General features: G+C 40.4%; 1 protein-coding gene across 1 annotated transcript; it reads left to right on the forward strand.

Annotated features, from left to right (window-relative positions):
- The first annotated feature begins 531 nt into the window (after window positions 1-531).
- On the forward strand, window positions 532-11,169 carry pcolce2b (procollagen C-endopeptidase enhancer 2b). Its single transcript, XM_034079923.2, has 9 exons — window positions 532-743; window positions 923-1,031; window positions 3,854-4,109; window positions 5,033-5,157; window positions 6,443-6,579; window positions 6,658-6,821; window positions 8,090-8,173; window positions 9,779-9,946; window positions 10,227-11,169. Exons 1-9 carry the CDS (start codon window positions 622-624, stop codon window positions 10,355-10,357), a joined length of 1,296 nt encoding a protein of 431 aa, XP_033935814.1. The 5' UTR covers window positions 532-621; the 3' UTR covers window positions 10,358-11,169.
- The last annotated feature ends 193 nt before the right edge of the window (window positions 11,170-11,362 follow it).

Below are 11,362 nucleotides of genomic sequence, written 5' to 3' on the forward strand. Positions count from 1 at the left end.
GTGAAATATACAATATGAAGGGCTAACTACAGCTAACAACATGTTAAAGTAGGACATTATTTACATTAAGTGTGCAAAAAATAGCATATTCATTCATTAGATGTAAACTAACACTATATACAGATGGATTTAAGATTCAAGATTCATTCAAGATTCAAAGCTTTATTGACATGTGCACAGTAGCTACAGTGTAGATATAGACATAGAACAAATAAAACCAATGAAATAGTGATAGATAGAGAGAGATGGATGGATGGATATAGATAGATATGAAAACACATTTGACACAAAGTGTAATGGATGTTTTGCTCATTGCAGGTCTGAGGTATGTCATTTTGGATAGTCATCAAATCTCAATATGTATTATATGGTGCATATGAATTGGAATGCCATTCACTTCTGCAGTCAAGTTTATTCATGCCACCCCTTCGAGGTTGTTCAGCCCGCCATAAGAAACTAATGCAGGACCTCTCACCCTCCCCAACCTCTTTAATGTTGTTTTTTTAGTAAAAGCAGCAGACTGAGCTCCGTCCCTCCTCTCCTGCAGAACAGACTCGATATTCATGCTCTCCGGTCTGCAGTTACTGGAAGCCACTGCAGGAACTCAGTCCGCTCCACACAATGCCATTCATGCCACGGGGCGAGAAGAGAGCCGGGATCTCAACGATGTGGAGAACATGCAGTGTTTTCACGCTGTGGAGTCTGATGTTCCTCACACACATCTGTGCGCAGTCTCCGCGGAGGTACGACTTCATCTAGCTTTTCATTTGACAGCTTTATTGGGTTATTTACAGGGTTTTCTGCAGTCCGGAAAGCCAGTCAGGACTTATGGAGCATTGAATATGTTAAACCAACCGCAACTTTTCATACGTGTTTATTTATGTGACATATTTTGAAAAGGCAAATCTTCCCCCCCTCTTAGACCAATCTTCACATGCGGGGGAAACATCACAGGAGAGTCTGGAGTAATCGGCAGCCAGGGATACCCGGGAGTTTACCCTCCAAACACCAAGTGTGTGTGGAGGATCGAAGTGAGTCTATTTCATAATCAGTAATGTGAGGTAACAGAGTACATTTACTTAAGTACAATTTTGAGGCACTTGAGTATTTCCGTTTTATGCTACTTTGTACTATACTGCGTCACAATTCAGAGGTTAATATTGTACTTTGACTCCACTACATCTAACGCCTTTAGTTTGTTTTGCAGAATAATAAACAATGTAATCAAGTGTTGAATCAGACTTTAGTTCCACCTGGAGTAAATCCACCAGCTACCCTGCAGTCTACAAAGTACTTCAGACTAGCTGCACCTTCACCAGCTTTGAGAACACTTTCATGATCAATCATTATAAAACATATCATATATATTATTCTGAAATGGACCAATCTGCACAACGACTACTTTCACTGTCTTTCACTATATTCTGATGAGAAATTATTGAAACAGAGTATTCCTACACTCTGGTACTTCTACTTTTACTCAAGTACAATATCTGAGTACTTCTACTTTACTCAAGTACAAGATCTGAGTACTTCTACTTTACTCAAGTACAAGATCTGAGTACTTCTACTTTACTCTATCTGAGTACGTCTACTTTACTCAAGTACAAGATCTGAGTACTTCTAATTTTACTCAAGATCTGAGTACTTCTACTTTACTCAAGTACAATATCTGAGTACTTCTACTTTTACTCAAGTACAAGATCTGAATACTTCTACTTTTACTCAAGTACAAGACCTGAGTACTTCTACTTTTACTCAAGATCTGAGTACTTCTACTTTACTCAAGATCTGAGTACTTCTACTTTTACTCAAGTGTACAACACTTCCTATATTTAAATCCCGACTAAAACGCACCTATTTGCCGCTGCTTTTAATTGTCCATACTCACACTACAGTATGCCTTTTTAGTCATGTATTCGGTACCTGCTGTGTATTTATTTAATTTATTTCATTACCTTTGCTTATTATGCCCGCTTTTAAATGCCTTTTTAATAATGTATTTATGCTGTATTTGTTCTTAAATGTATTTAGCTTGTAATCTGTAAAGCACTTTGAATCGCCACGTGCTGAAAAGTGCTATATAAATAAAAGTGCCTTGCCTTGCCTTACAATATCTGAGTACTTCTACTTTTACTCAAGTACAAGATCTGAGTACTTCTACTTTTACTGAAGATCTGAGTACTTCTACTTTTACTCAAGTACAATATCTGAGTACTTCTACTTTACTCAAGTACAATATCTGAGTACTTCTACTTTTACTCAAGATCTGAGTACTTCTACTTTTACTCAAGTACAAGATCTGAGTACTTCTACTTTACTCAAGTACAAGATCTGGGTACTTCTACTTTTACTCAAGTACAAGATCTGAGCACTTCTACTTTACTCAAGATCTGAGTACTTCTACTTTTACTCAAGATCTGAGTACTTCTACTTTTACTCAAGTACAAGATCTGGCTACTTCTACTTTACTCAAGTACAAGATCTGAGTACTTCTACTTTTACTCAAGATCTGAGCACTTCTACTTTACTCAAGATCTGAGTACTTCTACTTTTACTCAAGATCTGAGTACTTCTACTTTTACTCAAGTACAAGATCTGGCTACTTCTACTTTACTCAAGTACAAGATCTGAGTACTTCTACTTTTACTCAAGATCTGAGTACTTCTACTTTACACAAGTACAATATCTGAGTACTTCTACTTTTACTCAAGTACAAGATATGGGTACTTCTACTTTTACTCAAGTACAATATCTGAGTACTTCTACTTTTACTGAAGATCTGAGTACTTCTACTTTTACTCAAGTACAAGATCTGAGTACTTCTACTTTTACTGAAGATCTGAGTACTTCTACTTTTACTCAAGTACAAGATCTGAGTACTTCTACTTTACTCAAGTACAAGATCTGGGTACTTCTACTTTTACTCAAGTACAAGATCTGAGCACTTCTACTTTACTCAAGATCTGAGTACTTTTACTTTTACTCAAGATCTGAGTACTTCTACTTTTACTCAAGTACAAGATCTGGCTACTTCTACTTTACTCAAGTACAAGATCTGAGTACTTCTACTTTTACTCAAGATCTGAGCACTTCTACTTTACTCAAGATCTGAGTACTTCTACTTTTACTCAAGATCTGAGTACTTCTACTTTTACTCAAGTACAAGATCTGGCTACTTCTACTTTACTCAAGTACAAGATCTGAGTACTTCTACTTTTACTCAAGATCTGAGTACTTCTACTTTACACAAGTACAATATCTGAGTACTTCTACTTTTACTCAAGTACAATATCTGGGTACTTCTACTTTACTCAAGTACAAGATATGGGTACTTCTACTTTTACTCAAGTACAATATCTGAGTACTTCTACTTTTACTGAAGATCTGAGTACTTCTACTTTTACTCAAGTACGTATTCCACCCTATATGTTATGCTTTCCCCATAGCCTATAATAATGATGACAACACAGATTGCTACCTTGTTAAATAAACCTCGTCAAACTCCCAAAGTACTTCTTACACCACAGCCAAGTTAAGGCAGTCTGTTCTCTATTACATTACTTTACATTCAAACAGTCTTACTGACGGTGTGGATCATGTTGCATTTCATTCAAGATTCAAAGCTTTATTGTCATGTGCACAGTAGCTATAGTGTAGATATGGGAAATGCAAAACTTCAGGCACAATGCAACAGGACATACAACATATATATATGTTGCCTTATTAGTCAGGCTTAGTGTCTGTAATCACACTTCATCAAAGTCAGCACGCATGAAAGGCGTGCACGGTGCACCTACTCTGACAGTTCACTGCTCTCTGTAATAAAGCTAATTAGTGGACTTCCTCCCAGGTGCCTGAGGGGAGGGTGGTGGTCCTGTCCTTTCGCTTCATCGACCTGGAGAGCGACAACCTGTGCCGCTACGACTATGTTGATGTGTACAGCGGCCATGTGCGCGGGCAGAGACTCGGACGCTTCTGTGGGACCTTCAAGCCGGGAGCGCTGGTTTCCACTGGCAACAAGATGCTCCTGCAGATGGTCTCGGATGCAAACACAGCTGGGAGTGGCTTCCTGGCCGTCTTCTCTGCTGCCCACCCACATGAGAGAGGTACAAAGGAGAGTGTTTTGCATAGTCTTATGTGCCAAGGTTGCAGCTGTGTAGAGAATATCTTGCAGCCAGCCGAGCGTGTAATGCCGACACACGTGGGTCCCAGCCGACTTCACCCCATAAAGGAGTCTAATATTGGCGCTGGGAGTGTGTCTGTGTTGGCAAGGGGTCAGTCCTTAAAAAGCTAATTAACAAGGCCGTATAACACGAGTTGTTGTAGTGAGGTCATTGGCACCACAATACCTAGACTTAAGAACAACTTGCATAACACTTTTGAGACACCCAGTAAAACAAAAGGAGATGTAGTTTGCTTTTCTGCTCAGTAAAAAACTGACCTTTCCGATGCAAGGTTCAGTGTCAGCTTGTGGACAAAAAGGGAGGAGCATCCTAACACTTCTCACAGTGGGATGTGGAATTTCTCACCGGCATTTTTCGGAGCACTTTAAGTCGTAGGTGCAGGTCAGAAAGTATCCCTTGAGTCTTCCTCTCTGCGGGGTCAACTCTTGTGTTTTCGTGGAATTGTAATGGCCGCTGCTTCTTCATATCCCAGAGGAACTAATAGCTGTAATGGACATAAAAAACCAGCCTGCATGTCTCGCACAAAGAGGATAGACGGTCTCTTAGCGATGTCTAAACTGTAGAGCAAACAATGTTTATTTCTGTCACTGTGCAAGACTGTACTTGACATCAATCTAAGTGCATGTTACAAGAACACAAAGTGATTCAGTTCTTTATGTCTGAACATCCTTTGAACAGATGATTTCCCGATGCTTGAGGACATTTGGAATTATTTTAACTCTTCGCGGCACTGGGCTAATCACTTTTTAGGGTGCACAACACAAGACGTGGATCATTCCCTTTGAGGAATAGGAATTATATTGTGCAGATTATCCAGGATTAATTTTTGAATCATTGCTCCACAGGTGAGCAGTACTGTGGAGGCAGGTTGGACAAACCCACGGGGAGTTTCAAAACACCAAACTGGCCGGAGAAGGATTACCCAGCTGGAGTCACCTGCGCCTGGCACATAGTGGCCCCAAAGAACCAGGTCAGAGTGCTCCAGATGCATTTTGTATTGAGGAAATGTTATGTGTAAAGGATAAAAACAAACGGAACTGTAAAAATATTCAATAATAGACACTAAAATCTCTCGTTTTCTCCACACTGATACGAAATGCTAACCCGTGTTATGTTGTGGATGTTGAACAAATGTGCGTCATTGTGGGAAAAAAACATTTTCAACAAGTTACGGTCTATGTAGAGGTCTAAGGGGAAACTACTGTATACAAGTAGTTGCAATAATCTGGCTCTAGCATAACACCCCCCTCCGAAAAAGGAAGATGATTGCATGGAATGGCCGAGGCTATATACAGGACCGTCCTGTAAACAGCTCTCTGAAATGGCTATATACAGGACGGTCCTGTGGATAAGATATCTGAAATGGCTATATACAGGACCGTCCTGCAGCTAACGTCAAATGGCTATATACAGGACCGTCCTGCAGCTAACGTCAAATGGCTATATACAGGACCGTCCTGCAGCTAACGTCAAATGGCTATATACAGGACCGTCCTGCAGCTAACGTCAAATGGCTATATACAGGACGGTCCTGCAGCTAACGTCAAATGGCTATATACAGGACCGTCCTGCAGCTAACGTCAAATGGCTATATACAGGACCGTCCTGCAGCTAACGTCAAATGGCTATATACAGGACCGTCCTGCAGCTAACGTCAAATGGCTATACAGACCGGGCTATTATAGCATGCTTAAGCAAGTTTCGCGGGTGGTAATGTAGGGATAGGATTCACAGATAAATATTCTCACGACAACATTATTTTCAATGAGTCTCCCCTCAATATAAAATTGTGGCAATTAAATCTCTTTCCATGCCAATTGCTTAGCTTTTTATGCTGATTTCAGTCTTTTTTTTGGCTTATCTTTTTATGTTGTTTCAATCATTTTCTACTTTATATTTTCCAATGCACAATGTACTTGTAAAGGATATCACTGCATACTTTAAAGACTACTGGGTTTTATTAAATATATAGCCATTTCAGGGCTTCTGTGCAGGACCGTCCTGTATATAGCCATTCCCGCATGGAATAATAACAGTAATATCTCTTTGATTTGGATCCTCTTACTTTCAAACTGTCCCGCATGAGTGGTAAGGCAATAAGTGGAGTAGTCTTCTAGTCGAATGTGTAATGGGTGTGGAACAAGAATCTCCCCGCAAATGATCGGCTACCCTTTAATCAAACGTTGTATCCTGTTACTCCATTACCAGCCTGCTCGATGAAAGACGTTTCCTCTGTGGTTTGTCTCCTGCTGCAGATTATTGAAATCAAGTTTGAGAAGTTTGATGTGGAGAGAGATAACTACTGCCGCTACGACCACGTCTCCATTTTCAACGGGGCGGAAATCAACGACGCCAAGAGGATTGGGAAATACTGCGGAGACAGCCCCCCAGCGTAGGTGATTCTCATTTCATTTCCACTTACATATCCATCCCCTGTATGCCTCTCAGTTTACAGCGAGTGTGTCCGCAGGCCGGTGTTTTCAGACGGGAACCAGCTGCTCATCCAGTTCCTGTCCGACCTCAGTCTCACCGCAGACGGCTTCATCGGACACTATAAGTTCAGACCAAAGAAATTCATCACCACCACGATGCCACCCACCACTACAGCGCAGCCAGTCACCACCAGGCCCATACGTAGGTATCAACTTTCCTCCAATACGATCCTCCAGAGGGCTTCGAACATCTGTCTTTGTTGATGTAGCTATGTGGAATACTGGCTGACTGTTCGGCTGCATTCTCTTTATCAGTCACGAGGGACAATATGCTAGAAGAGATGGAAAACACAACACATTAAGTAGAGTCATTCTTCGCTCTGCTTATGGTTATAAATTCGGGATCTGAGCTTTTTTTTTTCATAGTTACATAATTGCACATATTCTGTTAAATAAAATGTGTTAGTTCAATTAAAAAAGTCTAATTAAACAGCAGACCTTTACAATTTGACATATAGTTGTGAATCTTCACTTTCTAATGTGCAAAGAGCAGGAGTGGAAGAAGTAGAAGTACTACTAAATGGTAAAAGTACTCTGTTGCAAGTACAAATCCTGCATTCAAACCTTACTTAAAGGTGGGGTAGGTAAGTTTGAGAAACCGGCTCGAGATACACTTTTTGTTATATTCCATGGAATGCTCTTAACATCCCGATAGCAATGAATATCTGAAGTGCTTTGACAACAAATCCATGTGAGGAAGTGGCAGATTTTCTCCGGTTGTGTATTTTCAAATTCTAGCGATCTCGAGCCGGTTTCTCAAACTTACCTACCCCACCTTTAAGTTAAAGTACAACAAGACTGGCAGCAAAGTATACTTACCAAAAGTAAAACTACTTATAAAAATATAAAATTACTACATTACAAAGCCGCCTTCAAAGTAAAAGCATAAAAAACGACTTCAATTAACTTAAATAATAACACAAAATATACATTCACTATAACTAATAACAGCAAGAAAATAAATGTTTAACTATCAAATAATACACAGTACTGGAGCCTGTATGTCCTAATATAGACGCCACACATGCCAAAACCGTCTTCTCTCGTGTACACAACACCCGTTATACAGAGTGTGGTCATGTGACCCATGAATCCTCATTTTCCCCTCAGTCCAGCCAGGTTATTTCGGCGCCTCCCTGCCGTGATGTCTAACTGTAACGGAGCTCTCTGGTTGGCCTATCCTTCCTTACTTTATTCTCTCCCCAGGAAGAATAATATTGAGACAGTCACGTTGTATTTTCTTTGACTCTATGGAATCTTTACTATCCCTAAATCTAAAAACACATGTTAGCCGTCACATTATCTCGCTGTTTTACACACGGCACATTGTCTGCGAGGCTGCCATTCAACCAACGCCAACTTAAATAAATGTTATTGTGTGTGTGTGTGTGTGTGTGTGTGTCTCCACAGCTCTGAAGTACTCTGTAGCCCTGTGCCAGCAGAAATGCAAAAGACGAGGAACACTTGAGAGTAATTACTGCTCCAGCAATTTTGGTAAGAACTTCATTGCAATGTATTTAAACCACGTAAGCTCCAGTTGCGCCTACGCTCGTGTGTTATTGAATATATCTTCCGTTATGTGCCCGCTTATCCCTGAAAGTATGAACGCACGTCAGCCAAATCTCCCCAACAAGCCGTTTACAGTCATGTCACTATCTTTGCTCCTCTGATTTCTCGCTGCGCATCTCAAAGACTTCCCTTGATACGTCTGTCAGGAAGTGAAGGACTGTATACAGTAGGACACAGTTACCTCCAGTGTAAACACACACACACACACACACACACACACACACACACACACACACACACACACACACACACACACACACACACACACACACTCAGCCACTGACTGTAGGTAAACTGTTGATAAATGAGCGTGTTGATTCAGGCTACTCCGGTGTTTTCCACTCTCGTGTGTTTACCACGTGTTAAATTGGCATTTCAAAGAGTTCACTTTCATCGGGAACTGAAGGGAAGGCAAGCGACGTGTTGGTGCATGTGGAAAAAAGCCTCCCGTGTGATGTGGTATCAACAATATGTTACGTCACATTCTGATGAAGTGGCGAGACAGGAAACAGTTTGTCTAAATAAAGCCATAACTGTCGCTAGTCTCTAATCTGATGATGCATCGCATAAAGCAGCGCACTGGTTTATGTAACGGTAGCAGCAGGTAGAAGGACATTTCTGAATCAGGCATTCCTCTGGCTTTTCTCGTGCCTGTCAGGAAATGAAACGGTGAGGGAAGTCCAGACATATTGGGACCATCAGTGTGAAGCATCCTGTCCATGCTGAAGGAGAATCACTGCTAAATGTAAACCCGGTCAGACACAGGAGTGGTAGATGCTGTGGCAATTTAGTTTAAAATGCTTAACTTGTTTAATGTTTACCAGGTAAAACATGGACTATCTGTTTTCTCTCTTGTGTAATACATACAGTGACCTCAGATCCACAACATACTTTAGCCGTCAGACGGACAATTATGCCAGCACATATTTAACCTGGCCTCGTCACACACTGGCCGTTTACTGGAAACACTTATCGGTGAACGTTTTAAAATGACTGTGAATTATAGCTTTGTTGTGCTTTCTTAAACTTCTGAGAAGGAGCTGCTGGAAGAGGAAGGAGTCATAAAAGGAGAATGTTAACAACCTGAGAAAAGATACTGTTAATTCAACATCTTTACAGGCAGCCTGGAAATAACAAGCAATAAATAATAAGTACAAATAGTAGTAGACTAAACATTCTGACAACTGAGTGCTATTAGCAAACGTTAGTATGCTAAACTAAGATGGTGATTATAGTAAACATTTGACTATAGCTTGTTCATTTAGCACATTCATTGGGAGCATGTTAACACGCTAACATTAGCATTTAGCTAACATTAGCATTTAGCTCTTAGCTAACATTAGCATTTAGCTCTTAGCTAACATTAGCATTTAGCTCTTAGCTAAGTCTCGTTGTGATTCTGCTGTATCAGTGCAAAGGGCACATAGCCTATATATATATTTTTTAAAGAAGATTTCAGTACCCTTTATTTTATGTATTGAGTATGTTTTGTTTTTTAAAGACCTTTGTGTATGTGTGTGTGTTTGTCAGTGATAACCGGGACTGTCATTACGGCGGTGATGAGAGAAGGAAGTATGTACGCCACCATCTCCATCATCAACGTGTATAAAGAAGGCAGTCTGGCCATCCAGCAGGCGGGAAAGACCATGAGCACCAAGATCATCATCCTGTGCAAGAAGTGTCCGTTTATCAGGAGAGGTGAGTCCACAGGGGGATGGTAAAGTAGGTGACTGTTTTGAATAACCTACGGCTCTGAGTTTGCCTCCTTTGCTCTCCGACTGTTGATAGAGTTCGCCCCAAAGTGTAAGATGAGCGGCAGAACTCACTGTTCAAACAGTCAGAACATTAAATATGTTTATATAACTTGTAAACATACGGTATACAGACCTGCCCGTGAGGAGAATCTGATGTGTGGCCTCCCTGAATGTCTCTGCTGTTCTGCTACTGCATTCAGGTGTTTTGTGTGTGACTCTACCAGGTTTGAACTACGTCTTCATGGGCGTGGTGGACGAGGACGGCCGCGGGAAAATCGCCCCGCAGCACTTTGTCATGGCGTTCAAGACAAAGAACCAGAAAGTACTCAACGTCCTGAAAAACAAGCGGTGCTAAGTTCCAGTAGCGCCTGGGGATGGAGACAATTATCTCCATCTTGACAACACAACACGTAAAATACATGTGTTTCATTCAATTAGGGGCATTTTAGTTCTGGCTTTCGGCTGAGGGTTGCATAGTTTAAAGATAAACAGGAACACATTAAGTACTTCTAAACTGTCGTCTATTAAATAAGCTCATCAGTCTGTTTTACAACATTTGGCAACAAGAAGTTTCCATGCCTCTCCACAGCCAGTTCTCACTCCGCCACTCACATTCCTGTCATACCCTTAGCAGGGATTACAGCTCGTAAAAGGAGCCCAGACTAGAGGTAGTAAAGCAGATCACATGTTTTGTAAATCAAACTTTATCAGATGTTCCAAAATGTCAGTTTCTACATCTGTTCTGACTTTCCTACTTTCCCCTTTAAGCTGTGGGGACTAAAGTGGGATTTATAATTGAGTATGCTTTAAATAAATATAGTCTTAACACTTCACAAGCCTGATTTATATCCAAAGGGGATTTGTCGTAGTTTCAGTCATACCTGCAGTCAATAGTCTGTGTTCATCTGTAATGGGCACGAATGTAGGACGTTTTTAAAAGGGGCGATTAATAAAAAGTGCAATATTTAATATATTTAAATGATTCTTTTTGAAATGCTGGATTTATGTGGACCTTTTCTTTTTAATATGTTGACGGATACAATCAGCATTAGCTTATTTTTAAAAGGCAGTGGAATGAAATGAGAAATATTTTCATATGAAAAAGTCTGTGAATATTATTTATATTTTATTGTTTTCATCTTCTCAAATAAAACTCCCTTAAACATGTTCCCTTTGTCCGTCTGTCTGTACAAAAACGTTCAGCAGTAAAACAAACGGTGTGTGAGTCAGCTAATGCTAACTGGAAATGGATCAGGTGTAATGCGACTCACGTGCTGAACTTTTGACATTTTTCTGGCTTTCTCTGAGTTGCAAAAAGATCAGTTTCAAAGGACGGAAACAAATCTGAAAAGCAGCATTT

Source organism: Pseudochaenichthys georgianus, unplaced genomic scaffold (assembly GCF_902827115.2).
Source record: "Pseudochaenichthys georgianus unplaced genomic scaffold, fPseGeo1.2 scaffold_771_arrow_ctg1, whole genome shotgun sequence".
In the NCBI taxonomy this organism is placed as follows: domain Eukaryota; kingdom Metazoa; phylum Chordata; class Actinopteri; order Perciformes; family Channichthyidae; genus Pseudochaenichthys; species Pseudochaenichthys georgianus.

Coding starts and splice junctions, on each gene's coding strand:
- pcolce2b (XM_034079923.2), top strand. CDS start 622: ATGCCATTCATGCCACGGGGCGAGAAGAGAGCCGGGATCTCAACGATG. Junction 5,158..6,442: donor TAGTGGCCCCAAAGAACCAG/GTCAGAGTGCTC, acceptor CTCCTGCTGCAG/ATTATTGAAATCAAGTTTGA. Junction 6,822..8,089: donor AGTCACCACCAGGCCCATAC/GTAGGTATCAAC, acceptor GTGTCTCCACAG/CTCTGAAGTACTCTGTAGCC.